This window comes from Rhinatrema bivittatum, chromosome 1 (assembly GCF_901001135.1).
Source record: "Rhinatrema bivittatum chromosome 1, aRhiBiv1.1, whole genome shotgun sequence".
NCBI lineage: Eukaryota > Metazoa > Chordata > Amphibia > Gymnophiona > Rhinatrematidae > Rhinatrema > Rhinatrema bivittatum.
Genome location: NC_042615.1, coordinates 62798871 through 62823485, shown reverse-complemented (window position 1 = coordinate 62823485; position 24615 = coordinate 62798871). Strand labels below are relative to the sequence as shown.

At 41.9% G+C, this 24615-nt stretch overlaps 1 protein-coding gene across 1 annotated transcript; it reads left to right on the top strand.

Moving 5' to 3' along the window:
• Nucleotides 1-3634: 3634 nt before the first annotated feature.
• On the top strand, nucleotides 3635-8673 carry LOC115092632 (fibrinogen alpha chain-like). Its single transcript, XM_029603714.1, is given in 8 exon segments — nucleotides 3635-3647; nucleotides 4213-4418; nucleotides 5298-5654; nucleotides 5693-6211; nucleotides 6213-6399; nucleotides 7812-8188; nucleotides 8190-8430; nucleotides 8433-8673. Coding segments are annotated over 8 exon segments (1986 nt in total). The 3' UTR covers nucleotides 8519-8673.
• Nucleotides 8674-24615: the final 15942 nt, after the last annotated feature.

Below are 24615 nucleotides of genomic sequence, written 5' to 3'. Positions count from 1 at the left end.
CTCTAGAATTCAAGCTTCACTAAATAATCCTATGGAACTATTTTCAACAGTGAAAATTTGACATCCTCCCCCTCTACTATATCAAATGACAGTGATTTTACTAATCAGCGGTGCGTAACTTTGCCACCATGATGATAACTAAAGTTGCAAATATTCCTGGTAAACTTTCCACACTGACACATGAACCAGCGGTAGGTGCGGTACTAGAACATCCATCATGAAATATATTTCAAAACATTAACAAAGTTAGCACTATCAAAATTATTCAGAGAATGAGTTCTGCTTCATGCCCATATAACGTTTGTCCAACAGTTTTATTAAAAACAGTTAGAGAAGATATCTCCGACTTACTCACTTCTATAATTAACTTATCTCTTTCGAGTGGGTGCCTTCCTCCCGTGTTAAAAAAAAAAGCTGCATTTCGACTGATCTAAAAAAAAAATTGTTGATCCTACTATATTAACCAATTACCATCCAATTTAATCTCTCCCATTTATTGCTAAACTAATTGAAGCTACTGTAATAGAACAACTTATAGACTTTTTTTTTTTTTTTAGAAAATTAGTCTGATTGACCAATTTCAATTCGGATTCTGAAATCACTTCGGTACTGAGACCTTGTTAATCTCAGCGGTTGATGCAATCATTCACGGCTTTGACCAGGTTACAAACGATGTACCAGAGCTTGTAGACATCGCTGCTGCATTCGATACACTAGATTACAAACAATTACTGCTCCGACTGCAATCTCTTGGAATTAAAGATACCATATTAGACTGTTTTAAATCATATTTGTCAGAAAGATCCTTCCAAATCAAAATTGGTAATGCTCATTCAAAATAGTACACACTAAAATCTGGCACGCCTCAGGGATCCGCTTTATCCGCGACACTCTTTAACATATATCTCACTCCTCTCTGCAAATAACTGGTAAAACTAAAAACTCATTTTTCAAACTGCATTTATTAAAACATTTAAAACCACTTATTTATTTATTTTATTTTTTAAGTTTTTTATATACCAACATTCAAGACAATAGTCCCATCATGCTGGTTCACATGAAACAGGAGTGCAAAATAAGCTTAAACTTGAACAATAGTGCGGAAAAAGCAGTTACATGTAACAGGAAAAAAACTTGGAGTAAGAAGGAAAAAAGGAAAAGGAGAACCAGATAATTACATATAATTACATTGTAAGAGGTAGCTAATAGTGATATTGGTGGTGATGTGTATTGATTGTTATGAGTTAAATAATATTGGAGTTAGGAAAAGCCTGCATGAACAGCCAGGTCTTGAGTCTTTTCTTGAAGGTTGAGAGGCTGGGTTCCGTTCTAAGATCTGGGGGGATGGAGTTCCATAAGGTAGGGCCGGCTGTAGAGAAGGCCCGATCTCTTAGCGTAATGTGTCTGGTAGTTTTGGCTGGGGGTACTTGAAGTGATCCTTTGTAAGCATCTCTTGTCGGTCTTGTGAGGTGTGTAATCGGAGGGGGAAATGAAGGTCAATTGGGGCTAGTTGATGGATGTTTTTGTATATGGTGAGAATGGCCTTGTAGATTATTCTGAAGTGGATGGGTAGCCAGTGGAGGCCCATTAGGATAGGGGTTATGTGGTCTCTTCTCCTGGTGTTAGTGAGTATACGGGCAGAGGCATTTTGAACCATTTGCAGTGGTTTGGTGTGTGATGAGGGGAGACCAAGCAAGATGGTGTTACAATAGTCCAGTTTTGCGAAGATGATTGATTGTAGAATCGTTCTAAAGTCATGAGTGTGGAACAGAGGTCTTATTCTTTTCAGCACTTGGAGTTTATAAAAGCAGTCTTTGGTGGTTTTGTTGATGGTAGCTTTCAGGTTCAGTCGATTGTCAATTAGAACTCCTAGGTCTCTCACTTGTGTAGTTTTTGGTAAGGCTGGATGAGTGGGGGTGGAGAAGCTGTTCTCTGGTGTGATGAGTAATAGTTCCGTTTTAGATGAGTTTAGTACCAGGTTGAGGCTTGTGAGAAGCTGTTTGATATTTTGGAGGCATGTTTCCCAATGAGACAGTGTTTTCGCGAGGGACTCCTTGATGGGGATCAGGACCTGGATATCACCAGCGTAGAGGAAGTGTTTGAGATTGAGGTCAGTGAGAAGTTGGCATAAGGGTAACAGGTATATGTTAAATAAGGTGGGAGATAGGGATGAGCCCTGAGGGACTCCTACTGATGCGGGGTAAAGTGAGGATTCTTTGTTATGAATCTTAACCTTGTATCCTCTATTGCTGAGGAAGGTTCTGAACCACGAGAGGGCAGTGCCTGAGATACCTATGGCTATTAGTTGGTTGATGAGAAGGGAGTGATTGACGGTGTCAAATGCTGACGATAGGTCCAGTAGGATCAGAAGGAAGGCTTGTCCTTTGTCGAGGCCTAGGATGATGTGGTCTGTCATGGAGATGAGAAGGGCTTCCGTACTTAAGGTTTTGCGGAATCCGTATTGTGATGGGAATAGGAGGTTGTTGTCTTCAATGTAGTTTGAGAGTCGTGAGTTTACCAATTTTTCCATAATCTTTACTCGAACTTCAGATTTCTGTATAGTTCTCCAAGCACTAATTTTGACTGGAATGGATTATTGCAATTCCCTTCTCTTGGGCATTTCAACTAATACAGCCATGCAACTAGTTCAAAACTCAGCAGCTCACTTGCTAACAGGATCCACTCTGTATTCACACATAACACCTGTCCTCTCATCTTTACATCGGCTCCCCATACAGTTTGGAAGAGAATATAAAATAATCTCAATTGTTCATAAACTAATGCAGAACGATTCCATCCCATAGTTTAAAAATCTATAACCAAACCACATATTAAGATCTGGTAACAAGAACCTATCAGAGGTACCATCTCTTAAAGAGCCAGAGAGAGCGCATTCTCCGAAGCAGCACCCAAGATGTGGAATTCTCTCCCCGAGTAGTTGCATCTAATACCATGCACTAAAAGCTTCAAGAGAGCTCTTAATACACATTTATTTAGGCAAGCTTTTGGTGATATATAAGAATGCTAACTTGCAGATGTAAATTTATTTTATTTATTTATTTAAGAATTTTTATATACCGCGGCACGTTAGAAAACATCACCTCGGTTTACAATGAACAATAATTCAGCAACAAGCTTTACAATCCAAACAATTTAAAACCAGAATACAATAAATAACTGTGCAGAGTTAGTAATGCATTGTTTGTTTTGTTGATGCTGTCTTTGATTTTAACTATGCCTTTATGTTATAAACCACTACGAATTTCGAGATGTACGTGGGTTATAAAGACATTTTTAATGAAAATGTTAATGTGTTAGACCAAAAAGGAGCAGAAAAATGGGAAGTTTTCAGAAAACCAGAGGTCCCTTTTAAATCTATTTATAAGGCCTTAGTCACAAGGGACTCAGCTCTCTCAGGGGGGGGGGGGGGGTCACTCTGCAGCTAAGAATGCTGCTTGTTTTCAGAAGAGACATAAAACTCAGATCCTGCCTCCCTCTGAGACTCTTAAAAGTCCCAAGGCACTTCCTACAAGGTTAGGAATGTTTATACCCAGTGTCAGGGCCAAATTTCAACATGGGTCTTATCTGGCACAGCTCTCCCCCCCCCCCCCCCCCTCCCAAGAAAGAACCAAACATGGATTCAAGACGTAATTTTAAGGGGATGTTGTTAATGTGACAAACTACAAAACTTGATGGAGTCTTTGTGCCTGTGATAGCACTGACTTCCTATTGCTGCCTGTAGCTGTGGCACTACCCTGGGTTTTGCCGAGAGCCTGTGTCGGAAAGCTGGACAAACTAGGCAGGACCACTGGCAACTTGTAATCTCCAGCAGACTTCACAGCTTGTTCAAATGAAATCTCAAACACTTCCCTGCTCCCACCTGCCAAAATAATAGAAGCCTTAAAATAAGATAGTTCAAAGCCTCTTAGGCTTCTTGTGACATCAGAATCCTTATCCTTTGGTCTAATGTTCTGTGTCGCCACAAGAAGCTGGAAGTGATTTTTAACAGCCTTCATAATTAAGAACATAAGAAACATAAGAAATTGCCACGCTGGGCCAGACCCAGGGTCCATCAAGCCCAGCATCCTGTTTCCAACTCTATCATATCCCCCCACAGCCTTCTCTTCCACAAGCTGAACAGCCCTAACCTCATTGTTATTCTAGGTACCATGAACCTTGTTTTTGTTGTTGTTGTTGTTGATTTTAAGTGAGTTTTTATAACTGTGCATGCTACACCTGGAATATTTACTGTTAAAATCCTATTTTTTTCAGACAGTGACAATAAATATGGGCAGGTTTCTGAAGATCTGCGAAGAAGAATTGAAGAACTAAAACAGAACGTTCTCAGAAATATGAACAGGATTATGTCCTTGAAGAACAGCATCCAGAATCAGGTGGTGGATATCAAACGTCTGGAGGTGAGGGGCTTTATGTGGATTTCTCTCTTTTTCCAAATCCAGGGCTTGCCAAAACTATACTGGTGACCTCCTTAGTCAATTGGGCCTTCAGGATGTCCACACAATGAATATGCATGACATAAAATTTGCATACATTGGGGACCCATTATATGAAAAATCATCTCATGGGATATTTGTTGTGGATTCCTGACAACCTGGCATGACTCAAGGGGTCACTAGGCTAGGTTAGGGAAGCACCAGCATTTGCAGAGCCCTGAAGGAAGACAAGGATTATTGGTCCTGACTAAGAATACAGGTCACCAGTAGAAACAACATGAACTACAGTGCTTTCGTTTCCCATTAGAATGAGTAAATCTGGATAAAAAAAATTCAAATGAAATTGAAGCTTTCATATCATCTCTATTTTTGTTGTTATCTGGAAGAAGGTGAACAAGTTCACCCTGTCCTTTTGCTTCTGATCTAAGGCAGTGTTTACAGAGAATATGTCCCTGTTAAGTTTTGAATATTATGGGCCCAGCTGTGGCCACTGCTGGCTCTTTCTATTCTCTTTGCCTTCCTCCATCTCACAGCAACTGCAGAGCTGCAGGCTGAGATCCAGTCCTCTGCCATTCCTGCCCACTCTGGGAGTCCTGAAAGGCAATAGCATTAGAAGCCAAGGGACATTTCTTTCACTTTTGTGTTCAGATTTCCTCAACCAAAGGCCTTTCAAAAATAAACAATATGTGCAGCTCTGCTTTACTTTCTTAAAGTAACAGAAAGAAAGGTGAAGCAATGCAGAACTTTCTACTGAAAATTAAATGCAGCAAAAGCCTAAAATATAAATAGTATAAACACTGGGGCTCTGCTTATTTGCCTCTCTTTCCCCCTCCTCCTCCTTAGGTGGACATTGACATAAAGATTCGTGCCTGCAAGGGATCCTGTGCCCAGAATTATAACTATCATGTGGACCTAGCGACCTATGAAACTATACAGAAGTCACTCCTGCAAGCAGGGGCAATGAAGATGGATCCTAGCGTAGCTGAACTGAATTCAATACGACTCCTGAAAATGAGACCAATAAAGGATACCGTGGTCCCAGAACATTTTAAAACTCTTGCACAGACAGGACTGGATAAACAGTTCGGCATATTTACTGAATTCCAGCAAAAGCTAATGGTGTTAGAAAGACCAGGCAAAGAGGTAAAAGTTCCCAGTTATATCCCCGATACTGACACATTTTCTGGCTCTAAAGTAACTGCAGTTAAGGTGGACGGCGGAGTATCCACAGGGCAGAGAAACAAATCTTCGGAAGTGGCGGGGACAAGTCCACCACGACCTTCACCAGTCAAGGGCGGACCGTTAAATGCACCAAAACCATCACAACAAAGATTACCCATGGCCCCGACGGCCCTAGAGAGGAAAAGATAGAAACTGTGAGTGGGGGTGAAGGGGATGAGTGTGCCCGTTTGGTGAGCACTCTGGGTACTGGTGGTGATACTGCTGGCGTAGTACCCGGGGGCACCTACAATGTGCGAGTCACTTCCAGCAGTGGCATAGATGACATTAGTAAAATCCCAAGCTATGAGGAGTTCCTCATGGGGGGTACCGGAGGCAAGTTCCACACCAGTAGCAGCAGTAGCAGCAGCAGCAGTTCTACCGGCACAGGCACCTCCGGCTCCAAAGTCACCCACACGGTTTATACAGGGCCGGACGTCTTCTCAGAACTGGGTGAAAGCGAAACGGATGACTTCAGCCATATACACTTTGGTACGCCTTCTTTCCATACCAAAGGCAGCTCCAGCCCCGGCGAGAGCATCCTATACCAAGACGGTAGTGACGAGCAGCAGCAGCAGCAGCAGCAAGAGCTCCCCTACTGAAACGAAGTCCATGAAGAGCAGCTTCGTGCCTGAAGATCAGGGGCCAGTCCAGCACGACCAGCATGAGGACGACATGCTTGACCTTAAGACTGGCATTGTGAAAACAGAAGGTTACATCGGGACAGGTAAATCCAAGTGATATCTGAGCCAGATTCCGTCAACCATCAAAATCCACACTTGGCAACTGGCACAACCAGGAGCGTTTCCGACAGATGCATGGGGGAAGGAGGGTTCTGAAGCTTTCAGATTTTTAGGGAATTCAGAAAGCATTCCTTAACAATTAACTACCAATCACTTTGCCAAAATTCAGGATCTACACTACATAATACATCAAATAATGTGCTACCTATTTGAGACAAGAAACAAGTTGTTAAAAATCAAATACTTACAGATATTTAAATGTCCTTCTAATGATGTCAGTCATTTTGTAAAAGTTTACTGTTGGGTAATATATATGTTTAAACCATATGATGTTTAGCCATCATCTCAAAAAGTTTGAATAACCAGTATCTATATAAATTTTCAGGAAGAACTGAATACGTTCTTTTTAATTATCTTAACCTTAAACACTATTCTAGAATTGAAATATAATGATGCAGCAGACTATCTCTGGTGAATCAGATGTGACAGAGGACAGAGGCAGCTGCTTTTGCAGTAGTTGATGACCTAAAAAAAGCATTCTGGCAGTTCTGTCACACCAAAACAACCTGACAACCCCATAAGGAATTAATTTAAATACAGTTTTAGACAAAATGCCAAGCAAACATGGCAAGAGCAGTGTACATAATTGTCCATTTTATTTTGTGTATTCTCATGATTATCTGTGAGACTAATTAGCGTCTTCATCACCCCTGAGTCATAGACACACTTCCCCCATTCATGATCAGTGAAGATAAATAAACTGCTTTGTTCTGATTCACATCAAGATCACAATTCCCCCACAACTTTTAATCTAGATGCCCCAGTGCTAAATTTCACCCAAATCCGTTAACCACTTTCCAAATGCCAATATATATACGGGGGATCAGACAGACAGACAGATGGACCGACGGTCGACAGTAGGTGCTCTCACACTAATAAAATGCACCTAGCTACTGTATTAGCAAATTATTTTATGTGCATCGTCATAATCTTCCTAATTCAAAAAGTCAACAAACATAACTTCAGAAGACATAGCACAGTGAGATGCTATAATGTCCCCATTTTTGCATACAGAATAACGTCCAGGTATGCATTTGCAACTTATTTAAATAAGTTACCTAAATAAATATGGCATGCATTAAAATAGAATTGCCATAGCAAACCCAAACTTTTTACTTTTACAATCTGATGTTAACATTGGAGGGACTCTTTCTAAAACTATATACTAAAAATTGCAAATTCACTTTTCTGCACGTCATATTTTCCATTGTAGACCTATAACAGTATAGCAAGAACATGTACTTACCATCATCCTTGCTATCAAACTCCTACCAGTCCTTCTGAATTGTATTGATAACTATTGTAAACTAGATAAAAAAATGTATTTATTTTTTAGACTGTGATGATATCCACCAAAAACACGGTTCTGGTGCCAAAAGTGGCATTTTCAGAATCAGGCCAGAAGGATCCAATAAAGTGCTATCAGTCTATTGCGACCAAGACACCCTTTGGGGAGGATGGCTTCTGATCCAGCAGAGAGAGGATGGATCAGTGAATTTTAACCGCACCTGGCAAGATTACAAGAAAGGATTTGGCAGCTTGGATGCAAAAGGGAAAGGAGAGTTCTGGTTGGGCAATGAATACATCCACTTACTGAGCCAGAAGGACACTGTCCTTCGGGTGGAATTAGAGGACTGGGCCGGGGAGGGGGCGTACGCGGAATACAGCATGCAGGTGAGGCCTGAATCTGAAGGCTATGCCCTTAAAGTGTCTCTCATATGCGGGCACAGCTGGAGACGCGTTGATCCAGGGCTCCGAGGAGGACGAGGAGTACACGTCTCACGTCAACATGAAGTTCAGCACCTTTGACAGGGACAGCGACCGCTGGGAAGACAATTGCGCCGAAGTCTACGGAGGGGGCTGGTGGTTTAACAACTGCCAAGCGGCCAATCTCAATGGCATATACTATTCAGGAGGACAGTACGACCCAAGAAACAATGTTCCTTATGAGATTGAAAAGGAGTGGTCTGGATACCGTTCAGAGCTGCCGATTACTCCCTTAAAACTGTTAAAATGAAAATCAGGCCTGCAAAGTCGCATTAGGCAGAAAGAAAGAGAGAGGTTGGGATTTTTTTTTTGGTAATAATTATTATTTGGTTTTTTTTTATACCCCTCGAAGAGCAAGAAGTAATATGCCTTTAGCTAACATAGCTGAATGTAACTGACTTGATTACAATTATATATTTTAATCTTGTAAAGTTGTGTCTCTTGTCTTTTTTTTCGAAAATGACTTTTTACAACTTAAAATGTATTTGGTAAGTGCACCTAAAATACAGGTTCTAATAGTGTAAGTCTGTAAAAATACAAGTCACTATTGCAATATTTACTATATTCTATGGGGAAAAAAAATATATTAATGGATGTGAGAGAGGTGCAGCTAAAGTGTGTGCCTTGTTCTTATGTTTAACAATATTTCCCATCAGCAAAACACCTAAAAATGTGATTGTTCTTTTGACGCAAGAGAAAATCTGTTCCACTTTGTTAATTTACTATATCCTTGCTTCCTCCACAGTAGGAGAAAGCTGCTGTTGTGGCTTTCCTTTAAAAATTACAAAATGCTTGCTGTTTTCATTTAAATGTAATCCTTTTCTAAATTTTTCAAACAGCCTTATTCATTAAGATGGTAACTTTGACATATCTGCACAGGCACATATGTATGAGTGCCAATGGACGCAGCATTTTATAAATTACTCATGTATATGCACATATGATATAAAATCAGCTGTACACATGTACATGTGTGCACAATTTTATATAGACATGTACATGTGCGCGCAAATGCCAGCTCTACCACGTAAGTGGGAAGATTTTATTAGATATGATGCCGATGCAATTATCTTACCAGTTTCCCCAGTCCTTTCCAAGTTTGCCTAGGTAAAGGATATGACTTCCTAACACCCCTAGTTAATATGCCTCCCTTTTACCCTTCTAGCCCCAACCCTTAAAACCCCGCAAACTAGCCTTGTGTTTTTGTTTCATTACTTACACACTATCCATAGCAGAAGTAAAGTTACGAGGTAGGGAACGCCGGCACGCACTTGTACACATAAATAATTGCACATTTCAAGGTAACTTTCTGGAATGCCGATGTCCCGCCCATGCTCTGCCTAGATCATGCCCATGCCCCACCCCTTTTAAAACTTTTTCATTTGTGCATGTACCTGAAAATACACACATACTCGTGTACTTTTAAAAATCTACATGATGCGCGTTGGCCTGAGATATACGCGCATCTCCTGGCTTAGGCACGTGTAGGGCTTTTAAAATCAACCTTTAAGCTGTTTTTCCATAAAGAAAACATGGAAGAAAAGCCTTAGTAAATCAGGGCTTTTTAGAGGAACTGATGTGATAAGGTGTACTTGGCTATGTGCATGTTAGCCTGTAGTTGTGCATACATTTTTGTGTGCAGAACTTTACTCTCAGTTTAGCAAGAAGTTTAGTACACAAAACATGAGTGCAGAAATATGAGTAAAAATGTGCACACAAATGAACCCTCCTCCATACAAATCTCAGGTTAATCTAGGCATTAACTATTACTTCCCAATAAAGAGAGATGTGTAGGCTTAACTTGTATTCTCTTAATGCTAGAAATTTAACTCCTGGTTAAAGATGGAGAAATCTTCTGGGGCCAGTTTTAGTCTATGGAGCTGAACCTGGAGTTTGTGGTACAGGATGCTGTATTCAGGATTTATGTGCAGAAAATGTGATTTGTGAACAGATCATGTTTTTTTTGCACATAAATCTCAAGTGCAGGGCTATAAACTCCAGGCTAAGCCCCATAAGACTAACATCAAATGACAAGAATTAGTAGCTTCTGGACTGAAACTAGCCAAAGCTACCTAAGCATTCTCTCAAATCAAACAAGGACATGAAGCCATTGAAGAAAGATTGACGGTGTATGAAGGCAGGTTTTCCTTGTCCTAGAAAAGTGAAAGAAATTTAAAAAAAAAAAAAAGCAAGAATTCCTTAAATCTTTTGCTGGCTTCAAAGTTTATGGAAAGTGTGCCTTATCTCTAAACTCTTTAATCCCTGCATGCAGAGAGACACAGAGATATATCCCAAAATCCTTCAGAGAAAAAGTTCTGCATTGCTTACTTTGGAATTTTATTTTATTTTTATTTCTTGAAACGTTTTTCTCTTTTTGGTAAATACTTTCTGTGTTTTTCTCCAGTGCATCTATTCTGCAACATTCTGAGAGCCTCATCACCACAAACACATATGTGCACAACCCACACACATATCCAAATACAGGCATGCACATACACACATAAATGCACACGCAGACAATCTCTCTCTCTCTTCTGATCTCCTTATTGATTAGCTAGTAGGAATGGTAGTGAAGGAATCTATCAATAAAAATGCTTGGGCTGCCAACAACGGTGCCTATCTGTCAGGGCCCATGTGTGGCTGATTATCCTATTGTCCACGGAGAATGCCCATTACAGATAAGCAATTTGGTTTTCACTGTAGGCAAGCAGGTTTACTAAGCACACAACTGGGAATCCCTAGCTAAGGTTTGTCTTTCAACAAAAAATGGAAGTAATAGCAACCAAATTGCCAACTGGCAGATATATATCTATATCTATACATAGATAGCTAGCTAGATAGAAAATATAGTTAGGCTTCCAATAGTAGTGTCTATCGGGGTCCATGATGTGCACATGCATGTGAGTCCACTGATGCGCACACATTTGTGAGTCTATGGAAGCTGTGTGTGGAAAGACAACAGGCTACATGGATTGGGGGAGGCCTGGTGTGGTCAGGGAAAGTGTTACTGGGCAACAGCTAGTAGCTAGAACAGTGATATTCACTCCTAGCCTTTGAGAGCTGCCAACAGGTCGGGTTTTCAGGATATCTTTAATGAATTTGTATGAAATAGACTTGATTAAAATAGAAGCAGATGCATGAAAATCTGTATCATGTATATTCAGGTCACACCATGGAGCAATACAGAGGCATTATGATATTTTTCTGTTTTATTCTCCATTCCTTTCCTAATAATTCCTAGCATTCTATTTGCTTTCTTGAATGCTGTTGCACACCGAGCAGAAGATGTTATCATATTATCAATGATAACACCTAGATCTTTTTCCTGAATTGTGACTCCTAATGTGGACCCTTGAATTGCATAGCTTTAATTTGGGTTACTCTTCCCTAAGTGCATCACTTTGCACTTGTCCACATTAAATTTCATTTTCCATTTGCATACCCGGTCTCTGAGTTTTGCAAGGTCATCTTGCAATTTTTCAAAATCCTCTTGTGATTTAACAACTTTGAATAATTTTGAGTCATTGGCAAATTTGATCACCTCACTTATTGTTTCCATTTCTAGTTCATTTATAAATATATTAAAAAGCAGTGGTCCCAGAATAGATCCCTGGGGCTCTCCACTATTCACCTTTCTCTACTGGGAAAATTTACCATTTAGCTCTACTCTGTTTTCTGTCTTTTAACCAGTTCCCAATCCACAATAGTACATTGTGCTCTATCCCATGACTTTTTAATTTACTAAGAAGTCTCTCATGAGGGACTTTGTCAAATGCTTTCTGGAAAACCAGGTATACTATATCAACTGGCTCACCTTTACACTCATGCTTTGTCCACAAGCTTTCCAAGATCTCTTTTCCATTTTATATTTCTTCTCTCTCCTCCTTTCTTCTTCCCTTCTTTTCCTACATCTGTCTTTGACATTGATCTTACCCTTTCATGTTTTTTGTCCATTTTTCTCTTTTCTGCCTCTCTATCCACTCATAGCTAAATGTCACCTCTCTTCCCATCTTTAACCCTCCAGTTCTCAATCTCCCTCTTTTTACCTATAGTCTACCTACCAGCTTTTCCCCTCCCTTGTTCCTTTCCCTCCATCTGTCATGCCTTCCCCATCCTCCTATTCCCCCTCTATTTTTCAATCACTCCATAATCCTCATTTACACCCTCTGTACCCACCCCTTCCCAACCCTCATCTCCCTTCCTGTGATTTCCATCCCCTCACCAGTCTCAGCTCCTTCTTTGTTACTCATTCTTTCCATGGCCTCCAGCCTCTTTCTTCTTATCTCCTACTGAGGCTTCTATTACCCTTATTTCACTGCCTTCTGAACCCTATTCTCACTTTCTCTTAACTTCATAGCACCCAAATCCCTTTCCACTGCATCTCACACTCTCTCTAGAACTCCAGGTCATTCATTCCTTCACTCATACCTTCCCTAGCCCATCTAATTGGCATCTCAGAGACATGGTGGAAAGAGGATAATCAATGGGACAATGCTATAATGGGGTACAAATTATATCTTAATAGGAGGCAGGATGGCGCTTTATGTCCAGGATGGCATAGATTCCAACAGGATAAAGAACCTGCAAAAGCCTAAATGCACAATTGAATCTTTATGGGTAGAAATCCCTTGTGTGTTGGGGAAAAGTTTAGTAATAGGATTATACTACCATCCACCTGGCTAAGATGGTGAGATGGACAGTGAGATGCTAAGAGAAATTAGGGAAGCTAACAAATTGGTAATTCAGTAATAATGGGAGATTTCAATTATACCAATATTGACTGGGTAAATGTAACATCGGACATGCTAAAAAGATAAAGTTCCTGGATGGAATAAATGACAGTTTTATGGAGCAATTGGTTCAGGAACCAACAAGAGAAGGAGCAATTTTAGATCTAATTCTCAGTAGAGCACAGAATTTGGTGAGAGAGGTAATGGTGGTGGGGCTGCTTGGCAATAGTGATCATAATATGATCAAATTTGAATTAATGACTGGAAGGTGACAGTAAGCAATGATAAACTTTCAAAAGGGAAACTTTGATAAAATGAGAAAAATAGGAAACTCGGTTCTATGGGGGGGCGGAGCCAAGATGGCGGCGGAATAGCAGCACAGCTCTGGACGCTCTCCGTGTTTCGCTTGTTTCCACTTGAATTTTTCTTCTTTTTTGATTCGAAATGCCTCCGAAGCGAAAAGGTGGAGTAAGGGTGTACCCCGCAGCCCCTTCTCTACCTCCAGGACAGCATATTATAACGGAGTTGGCTGCCGGCTTTTCAACACAGGGGGAGCAGTTCTCCGCTGGGAGGAGCTGCGAACGATCCTGGAGAGACCACTCTTAGTCCCCCAGACTCTAGGATGCCTCCGGTGCCGATTCCCCAAAACTTCTCAAGTCTGGTGAGTGCAGAAGCGGCCCTGATGGGACCAGATAATGCAGCTGCGTGTGCCACCGTGTGAAGTGGGAGTAATGCTCAAGGCCTGGAAGGGGGAAGCATGGTTGATTTGCAGACAGCAAGCCCCAAACCTGAGGCAGTATTCTCTATTAATACTTTAACTGGTGAAGTTCTGGAATCTGAAGCTGCAAAAACCATGTTCCCTAAACCTCCGATTGTGACCATGGATTCCCTATGGGGACTGTTGGCGCAGATGGGGGTTGCACTACAAACAGTTTCTTTACAGCAAAATAGTGTTTATTTAAAATTAGAAACCGTTACCCGAGACTTCAATTCAAGGAGTGAGAATCAAGTACAAAGGATCCAAGCTCTGGAGGAACAGACTAAGAAGTTCCAAGATATCCAGGTGGCACTAGTCCAGGATCGAGTTAACCTGAATAGGAAAATGGAACAGTTGGAAAACAAGACTAGAAACTTGAACCTTAGGTTTATTAACTTTCCTAAGGTTCTTGGAGAACAACCAAGGATAACTCTGAAGAAATATATGACAGAGATATTAAAGATTGCACCTGAAAATATACCGGGATTTAATAAAGTATATTTTCTTCCTCATGCAAGAGTAAGAGAAGAAGAAGTGACACCCACGATCGATATGGCAAATTTAACTGCCTTTCTAGAGACTTCTACGTCTGAAATTATAGAGGGGGCAACCCTCCTAGTGTCTTTTATATACTCACAGGATCTTAGTTTAATTATGAGAAATTATTTTCAGAATATGAGAGTGGAGTTTATGGGTAAGGTTGAACAGGTATTCCCCGATCTGGCCAAAATAACCCAGGAAAGGAGGAGAGGGTTCCTTGCCATGCGGCAAGAGGCTTGCTCCATGGGCGCTGTATTTATTCTAAGATACCCGTGCCATTGTATTTTAAAAATGGATAATGTCACTTATGTCTTTTTTGTTTCCGAGCAATTGAAGGCACTGATGGATAATAAGAAAACAGTATTACCCAGCCCCAATCCCAGAGTGTCAATGAGTCATAGAGATAATAAGAAATAGCCTAACCGCTAAGCTTATACTTTATTATAAATATCTTCTTGTGTTTAATCTCCTCATAATCCAGGCATAAGCCCCCTGCCAGTTTATATTTGAGGTCAATGTAAGTGAAATATTTTCTCTCTTTCTAAAATTGTTAAACAGTATTTTACTGTGTACTAATATATGTTTTGTTTCTTTGTTTCTGTGCAAAGAGGATATTCTTTGTATAATTTGAAATAATTTAATAAATAGAAAAAAAAATGAGAAAAATAGTTACAAAAAAATTGAAAGGAGCAGCTAGAAAGGTAAAAAGTGTGCAAGAGGCAAGGACATTGTTAAAAAAAAACAAACCATCTTAGAAGCACAGTCCAGATGTATTTCACACATTAAGAAAGATGGAAGGAAGGCAAAATGATTACCGGCATGGTTAAAAGGTGAGGTGAAAGAGGCTTTTTTAGCCAAAAGATCTTCATTCAAAAATTGAAGAAGGATCCAACAGAAGAAAATAGGATAAAGCATAAGCATTGGCAAATTAAATGTAAAACATTGATAAGACAGGCTAAGAGAGAATTTGAAAAGAAGTTGGCTGTAGAGGTAAAAACTAACAGTAAAAACTTTTAAAAATATATCTGAAGTAGAAACCTGCAAGGGAGTCAGTTGGACCATTAGATGATCGAGGGATTAAAGGGGCACTTATAGAAGATAAGGCCATTGTGGAAAGATTAAATGATTTCTTTGCTTCGGTGTTCACTGAAGAGAATGTTGGGGAGATACCCTTTTGGGAGAAGTTTTTCATGGGTAATGATTTAGATTGACTAAATCAAATCACGATAAACCTAGAAGACATGGTAGGCCTGCTTAACAAACTGAAGAGTAGTAAATCACCTGGACCGGATGGTATACACCTCAGGGTTCTGAAGGAACTAAAAAATGAAATTTCAGATCTATTAGTAAAAATTTGTACCCTATCATTAAAATCATCCATTGTACCTGAAGACTGGAGGGTGGCTAATGTAATCCCAATATTTAAAAAGGGCTCCAGGGATGATCTGGAAAACTACAGACCAGTTAGCCTGACTTCAGTGCCAGGAAAAATAGTGGAAAGTGTTCTAAAGATCAAAATCACAAAACATAGAGAAAGACATGGTTTAATGGAACAAAATCAGCATGGCTTTACCCAAGGCAAGTCTTGCTTCACAAATCTTCTTCACTTTTTTGAAGGGGTTAACAAACATGTAGATAAAGGTGAACCAGGAGATGTAGTGTATTTGGATTTTCAGAAGGCATTTGACAAAACTCTTCTTAAGAGGTTTCTAGGAAAAGTAAAAAGTCATGGGATAGGTGGTGATGTCCTTTCGTGGATTACAAACTGGCTAAAAGACAGGAAACAGAGAGTAGGATTAAATGGACAATTTTCTCAGTGGAGGAGTTTGGGCAGTGGAGTGCCTCAGGGATCTGTATTGGGACCCATGCTTTTCAATATATTTATAAATGATCTGGAAAGGAATACAACGAGTGAGGTAATAAGATTTGCAGATGATACAAAATTATTCAGAGTAGTTAAATCACAAGCAGATTGTGATAAACTGCAGGAGAACCTTGTGAGACTGGAAAATTGGGCATCCAAATGGCAGATGAACTTTAATGTGCCATAGGGAAAAATAACCCATGCTATAGTTGTGTTTGAGGCATTGTGGACCCTTGGTCGCAATGGAGATGACTCTGCCCACGGGGAGGAGCCCGTGGGGACCACTGCTATAGGCTGACACAGTTAGCAGACACATAATGGATAGAGTCTTTATTGTACTGCTGTGATGAGCTGGTATTGCAGGAAGGTAAGGCACTGATCCACAAGGTGCCTATATGCTCAACAGGCTCAGAAGTATATTCTCACCCAGATGTTTACAACAGGCAGGAGCCCGCAGTGCGGGTAATGCCGTGGCTGGTGGGTGGAGTTGGAGCACTGGCTCGTAGAGGTACTCACAGAGTGAAGGCGTCTTCCTGATGGTAGAATGGTGGGACCGAAGGTCTGTGGTGCGGGATATGAAGTAGATAGGTCCTCGAGGAGCGAGTACCCAATGGTCCAATATCCTGGAAGAATAAGAGAAAAGACCCCCGAGGAGCAGTCGTCTAGGTTAGTGATGACCCTGAAGGGAAGTTAGAAGTGAGAGACCTCCGAGGAGCGGGTGTCTAGAGCTTCTACTGGAGAGAGGCCCTTAGCAAAAGGAAGCGTCTAAGCTGGCAGCTTAGAGAAGGCAGAGTAGCGAAGCAAAGTCTTTGCTAACTCTTTTTGGTAGCGGAAGCGAAGGCTGGTTATACCCGGAGGTACTGATGTCATGCAGTGGGGCCGTCCCCAAGGTTCCCGCCATGATGTGTACTTGAGCGTCAGAGGTGTGCGCGCTCGCGCCCTAGGAGGTCACGGGAGTGAGCATGGTGGATGGGGCTGCCCATGCTGGTCTGAGAACGCCGAGGCCCGCAGCACCCGGCACCGGAGACAGCCATCTTGTCCAGAGAGAGAGAAAGGGGAAAAAACAGGTAAGGCAGAGCGGTCGCAGCCATCTGCGACCGACGGACGCAACAGCTATAGCTACACGATGATAGGTTCCATATAAGGAGCTAGTGTTATGAATCTGATGCCTGATGGGAGGAGCAATCAGATAGGAGTTAGCAATCTGTTATCATTCGGAGTTAACAGTCTGCATGGAGTAGCAATCTGTTATAGTTAGGGATAGTTATGGGTGGATCCTTGGGCCAGTGGCAGACGACCACACCTCCCGGGGAAAGATCCCGAGAGGGACCACCGGTCAGGCTCAGAGTTTGGAGACAGACACACACTAATTCTTTTATTAAACAATATATTGAACCACCAGAGATGGCAGTAGTGAGCTGGAAAGCCCGGCTGGGCTGTAGTCCCTCAGATACTGGAACAGCAATCCCTGGAGGCTGAGCTGTAGAGAAACTGAGATATAGTGATTAGGCAGGGTATGCAGATGGTAACACTCACACAATGTCCCAATAAAGCCCAGGCGCTGGAATGTATAGGCCCTCAAGGAGCGAGTACCTGGTTCCAGGAAAAGCTCAGAGAGAACGATGGTAACTCACTGATGTAGCTGATATAGTTAGTAGAAATGACTTCCAGGCAGAAGAGTATATGAAGCAAGTCTGGGAACAAGTGCCCTCGAGGAGCGAGTATCGGTTCCAGACTGTCACCTGAAAAACAAAGAAGAGAGCGAGGCCCCTGAGGAGCGGGTACCTCTGGTAAGTCCGAGGAGGCAGAGTTGCTTAGAAAGACAAAGCGAGACCGTTGTCAATCCTTGTCAATCCTTGCTAACTCGGTTAGCAAATACTGAGACCTTAAATATCCGTCGCGGGTGACGTCATCTTTGGGGGACGCCCCCGAGGTTCGCGCCATTGCCGGTACTTCAGTCGGGATTGCACCACATGAGCGCCCCTAGGCCTCCAGGAACATGGCGGATAGCAGCGTCGAGCTGGTCCGGGAACGCCCGAAGACTTGCAGCAGAAGAACGCCGCGGCAGCCAATCTTCCCGCGGTCGGAGAGGGAGGCGCCAGAGAAGTAAGGAGGGCGGAGAGAGGGCGTCGGGCACCGACGGACACAACAGCTACCACCCAGGAAAGAGATTTAGGCATCATAGTGGATAATACATTGAAATCGTCGGCTCAGTGTGCTGTGTTGATCAAAAAAGCAAACAGAATGTGAATTATTAGAAAGGGAATGGTGAATAAAACGGAAAATGTCATAATGCCTCTGTTTCACTCCATGGTGAGACCACACCTTAAATACTGTGTACAATTCTGGTTGCTGTATCTCAAAAAAGATATAGTTGTGATGGAGAAGGTAAAGAGAAGGGCAACCAAAATGATAAAGGGAATGGAACAGCTCCCCTATGAGGAAAGACTAAAGAGGTTAGGGCTGTTCAGCTTGGAGAAGAGACGACTGAGGGGGGGAATATGATAGAGGTGTTTAAAATCATGAGAGGTCTAGAAAGGGTAAATGTGAATCGGTTATTTACTCTTTTGGATAATAGAAGGACTAGGATGCACTCCATGAAGTTAGCATGTAGCACATTTAAAACTAATCAGAGAAAGTTCTTTTTCACTCAACAAACAATTAAGCTCTGGAATTTGTTGCCAGAGGATGTGGTTAGTGCAGTTAGTATAGCTGGGTTTAAAAAAGGTTTGAATAAGTTCTTGGAGGAGAAGTCCATTACCTGCTATTAATCAAGTTGACTTAGAAAATAGCCATTGCTATTACTAGCATCAGTAGCATGGGATATACTTAGTTTTTGGGTACTTGCCAGATACTTGTCACCTGGATTGGCCACTGTTGGAAACAGGATGCTGGGCTTGATGGACCGTTCGTCTGACCCTATATGGCATGTTCTTATGTTCTTATGTCCACTCATACCCACCAAATTCCTGAGTCCCTACTATCTGCCCCAAATCCCTGCTCAGTCTCCAAGTCCATCCACTCTGTATCCCCACATCCTTGCTCTGGTCCCCCACCCCCACAGTTAATATCAAGTCCCCATTCTTACCTTGTTCTTCCCTCTAGTCACCAAGTACTCATTCGTACTCTCTTTTCCTTCATCCCTATTCATCTCCTGCTCTTCTACCCTCCCAATCTCTGAGTCCCCATTCTTCCCTGCTCTCCCATTCCTTAGTCCTGGTGCTTCACCTGCTCTCTCCCCCAGTCCACAGGTGACAGTCCCCATTCTTTCCCCACTCTGCCCCTTAGCTGTTCTACCCCTAGTCCACATTCTTTGCTCTCTCTCCAACAATTATTTTTCTTCACCTGATCTCTCCTTCCCCCAGTCCTTGAGCCCATGTTCTGCCTTGCTATCCCCCCCCCCCCCCATCCCTGTTCTTCATCTGATGGCCCCTTCCCCCTAAAATCCTCATGCCCTTGTTCTCTCGCCCCCGCCTGACTAAATAATTTCCTGGTTGACTACTCGTGCTGTAGGTGCACTGCCTCCCTTCCTCTTCCAGACCCTAGGAGTTGAAACCTGAGCTCAGCAGTTTAAACCGCAGAACTCTGCCTCTGTGGAGTCCCATGTGGATCAAACGTCGGCTGTTTGAATTGCATGGATAAATATTGAGGGCTCCGTTAAAAACAGAGCCTTGCCATTCAAACAGCTGAGCTCAGGTTTCAACCGCGCGGGCCAGAAGAGGAAAGGCACCACTGCGCAGGGGACACGAGCAACCGGACCCGGTTAGAGGTGCTGGCCAAGGCTGAGGTGAGAAAGGGAGAGCACACACACATGCTCCTCCCACACACCAGCCCCCTCTTATGGATCAGTTATTCATACGGTGTGCTTCTGGCACCCTTGAGCATTGGCGCCTATGTTGGCCATAGGTTAGCTATGGTTCTGGTGTGCTGTGCTCAGGGCTGTCCTTAGGATGGATGAATTAGAGTGAGTGTCCCGGACCCTAGTACTGCCACAGTAGCCCCACACTCTTGTCATCACTTCCTGTTCCTGAGTCCCAGAAATTCATCAGTCTAATCCCCCATCCCCTGCTCTTCAATATAATGAAACCACTCTAATTAGAACATTTTTGCACCTTCTTCCTGAGTCTTTTTTTTCTGATTCTGTTCCATTGGAATCAGATAGAGTAAAAGAAAAGAGGGTGCATTAGCCTGCCTCCATGATTTTCCATGAGAAGAAAAAGAAAAGAAAAGAAAAATCCTTTTCTTTCCTTAGGAAATAATGGGAGTCACACTAGTAAATGGGAGATTGGCTGGCTGGAGTTATTCCTCCTTGAGCTGGAGTGCAGATATTCAGGGTAGAGGTCTGGGGGAGACAAATAAAAGTCATGAAGCCAAGAGATGTCTTGCCATTTGTAAGTGGGAACTGAGGCCGAGTGAAGCTCAATAGTGGAGAGAGTAGGTGGACTTCATGCCTTTCCAAATATCTTTTTCAGAACTTGTAAACACACTGAATAGCGGCCAAATATTCCTTTTTTATAACAGCAGATACTTGAGAAAACTTTATATTTAGATGCTGTTTCCCAAGTGGAGGGGTGTCTCCACCCCATTTTCTTTGCCTCCTATCAATACTACAATTACAATGCTTCCATTACCAGTTTGCAACAATACATATAGGAACAGCTATTAAATGAAGCATACTATTCTTTATCTTATTATTTGCTATTATTAGGAATTTTACAATGCCTATTTCCATTTATATTTGTACAAGATTTTTTATTTATTTTTTTATTTCATTTGGGTTTTTATATACCATCATTCCATATGAGAATCACTAGATCACAATGGTGTATTAAGATTAGATGTAAAGTATAAAGGAAGAGTTAAAAGGAAGGCATATAAACAGGAAGACATTCAATGAACACATCCTAGAATTAAGGGCGAACTTTTAGTTACAGAGTTAGCAAGAAGGCATTGTTGAAAAGCCAAGATTTCAGTTCTTGTTTAAATTTCTTGGTTTCTGTAGTTATTTAAAGGTTTTCTGGGAAGGAGTTCCAGAGCATAGGGCCTGTTATTGATATGGCTCTGTCTCTTGTTTGTTTTAGGTGGTAGTTTTTTATAGTCGGGATTTCAAATAAGCCTTTGTCCTGAGATCTAAGAGAATGTGAAGGAATACGTGGATTAAATTTTATTCCTAGCATATCATTGCTAGGATTCAGGTTATGGTGAATTATTGGTAGAAATTTGTAGATTAGTTTAACATGAATGGGAGAAGAACTACAGAAAAGGATAACTAATTTTAAATTGATAATAACAGATTAAATGGCTAAGACTGGACAGTTGGAGTGAAGGATGAAAGAACGGATCACCAGTATGATGCAAACAGAGGTTAAAATTCTTGCAGAAGCTTCATACTTTGATTTTTACCTCTTTCTGTCCAGATCCAGCTAGAGCCTCAAGATCTGGAAGCAAAAAGGTTATTATTATTATTATTTTTTTTTTTTTTTTTTTTTTGCTATTATTATTTTTATTCTCTATGGAATTTTTTTGAAGAGTAAAAAGAGTTACTGGCTTGTGGCTTGTAACTCCCAGAGCATATGCAAGAGTATTAGATGCCCTAGGTGAAACCCTGGTCTTGTCCCCCTAACCTTCCCCCCTTCTATACTCATCTACTGGCAAAAACTCCAGCAGAGTCTCTTTGCTGGTGATATTATCTCAGGCACAGCATTCTTCCTTTGTCTCTTCCTTCACACTCTAACCAGTATCCTCCTGCCCATAGTGCCCAGCATCCACACTCTCTCTCTCCCTGCCCAGTGTCTTTTTATCCCTTCTTCACCTAACATACTAGCATCACCCAATCTCTTTGCCTTCTTTCTACAGTGCCAGCATCCTCTCTCTCTACTTCATACCCACTCAGCATACAATCTTGCCTGCTCAGCATTCGCTCTGACTAGCCCGACTCCAGCACAGTCTCTCTCTCTCTCTAACTTTTACTCCCCTTCATCCTTCTCCAACATTATTTTCCCTCTCTCCCCCCCCCCCCTCCTAAGACTAGGCCTCCTCCTGCTTCCACCAATGGAACCCCGGGGCTTTTCCTCCTTCTTTGACCATCAGTGGGATGGGCCCTGGCCCACGCTCATTTTCTGTCAATGGTGGGATGGGTTCTGCCAGTGGCTGGTGGGATTTTACCCCACCTACTCCCAAGATTTGGTGTGGTAGGTTATTGCTTATTTTGCAGGTAAATTGTAGTTTGGACTGCAATTATCGCTTTGTGCCTCTTGATCTTTCCAGTCTTCTGTAACTGCAATACAAGGAGAGCTAATTGCATTGGCAATAGGTTCATGGAGAGCAGTGGGGAGTCAGGTGAAATTATTTAGATCCTGCAGGGGTAGAACTTGACTATGTGGGACCCAGCCGTGGCAGGAGGAGGTTAGACCAAGGTAACTCATCAGACCCAGCAGGAGCAAAGGAACTCCAAATTGCTGGGCTTAACCCCTCTAATACTCATCTGCCTGAACCTCCTTCCTATACATCCCCCATTCCAAAATCCAATACTCCATTGGGAAATTTTTTTTCTGTTGAAGCTCTCAAGGAACCTCATCCCTAAGAAGAGCTTTGGGAGGAGGGGCACCATTGTCATGTTCACAGCACCCCTGGCGGACCTCCTTCTGCCCTCAGGTTTGTCTTATGTAATATTTAATTTCTTTGTACTCCCTGTCATAAAATATACAAAGCTCACTGTCCTCTAGCACAGAGTTCATTATCTTATCTACGGTTGTTTCCAAGGCCAGACAGCAACTGCAAAGCTACTGTTTGCTTTATTTTCCCTGGCAAACATCACTGATATCACGTAGACAGTGGTGCTCTAAAAGCACCACCACTGGGAGGGAGGGGGGCAGACAAAAGAGAAGAATCTTTTAGTTTCATGCTGTTATCCTAGCAGAAGAACCAGATATGGGAAAATGTTTTTCTCTTTATTAAATTTTTAGTACACTAAACAAAGTAATCACACCTTGTATCAGAAACATTAAATGTGTTTAACAATTGAAAATGAAAATCCATTCTTAGCGGAAATGAAAATCTCTACAGGAAAATAATATAAATTTTGTTCCACAAAAACCAAAGCAAAAGAGGATATTATTTCCATACACAATTTTTTCCCTGTAAAGATATAGCTAGCTTGAAAGTTTCCCACATTATTTTAATTCGATCCACTTCCACTTATATTAATGACTGGGGCTTGCCGTCTAACTCCCAGGAATTCTCTTCACTGAACAACATCGAAAAATATATACGTGGTTCCCAGGAGTTTCACCACACTTTTGCATGGGTACTTTAACAGGAAATTTGCTCCCAAAGAAACTACTTCGGGTTTCAATTCTAGAAAAGCCTTTCGGCGCAATTGGGTTTACCCTGGCTAGATCGGGGAAGATTCTCACCAGGCTCCCATGAAATGGTGTACCCATGCATTTTTAAAGTAGGAACGCATCACACTATTCATATTATCTTGCTCTGATTGAAAAGTCATGAGCAGAGTTATTCTATCCGTCACTTCCACTCGAGATTCTTCCAGATATTGAGTTAAATTTGTGAAATTTGTAAAAATTTTCCAGAGGATTTAGTATTGGTGAGCTTTGCTTTCGGGATAGGTATATCATCTTCTTAACAACAAGAATTCTTTCCAAGGGTATTCTCAGAATTTCCCCCAGATATTTTTCAAGGAAATCAGCATAAACTCATTTTTAACTTTGGGAAAATTCAATATCTGTACATGAAGGTGTCGAATAGAGTTCTCCAGGAATTCCATTCTGCTAACTGTGGCTAATCTCTCACATGTGATCACCGCAGTTGTGGTTTTTAAATTTTTTACCTCTTCCTCAAGTGTATAAATAACTGTACATTGATCCAATAAAATACGTTGGTGATCCTGTGCCACAGTATCTAATTTTAAAGAAACACTTTGTAGTCTTAAGGATTGATCCTGAAAGTTGTTGGAAAGTCCCGCCATTAAATCCCAGAGGGATTCTAAAGTCACAGTTGCTGGTTTAATAATCCCCACCGGGTTCAGACTCACCTCTCCAGCTCCAGGTTCGCGATCTCCTCCGCTTGCCACCACTGGCAAGCCTTCCCCGGTACTATCACCTCCTCCTCCGGGGAGAATCAAACTCTGGTCTGGGGTTGAAGTCCTGGCCTTCTCAAGATCTCCACTGCAGGCTCCGTCTGTCTGGAAAAAACTGGCAGGAATTCCTCCTTTTCCTCCAGCGTCTACGGACAGTCTCAAGGGGGAAGCTACGAGCAGCTGTCGAGGATCTGGGGGACTCAAAGTTATTTCCCCCGGTGAAAGCAAGGCTCCTCTCACCGCTCCACCAGTGGGGGTTAACCGTCCCTGAAACCACAGCGGGAATCGCGAACTCCGAGATTAGACGCTGTTGTAAGGGAAGGCTGGGATCCCTTTTCTTTTATGCATCATATTAGTTCTTCAGGAAACAAATTTACTATAGACAGC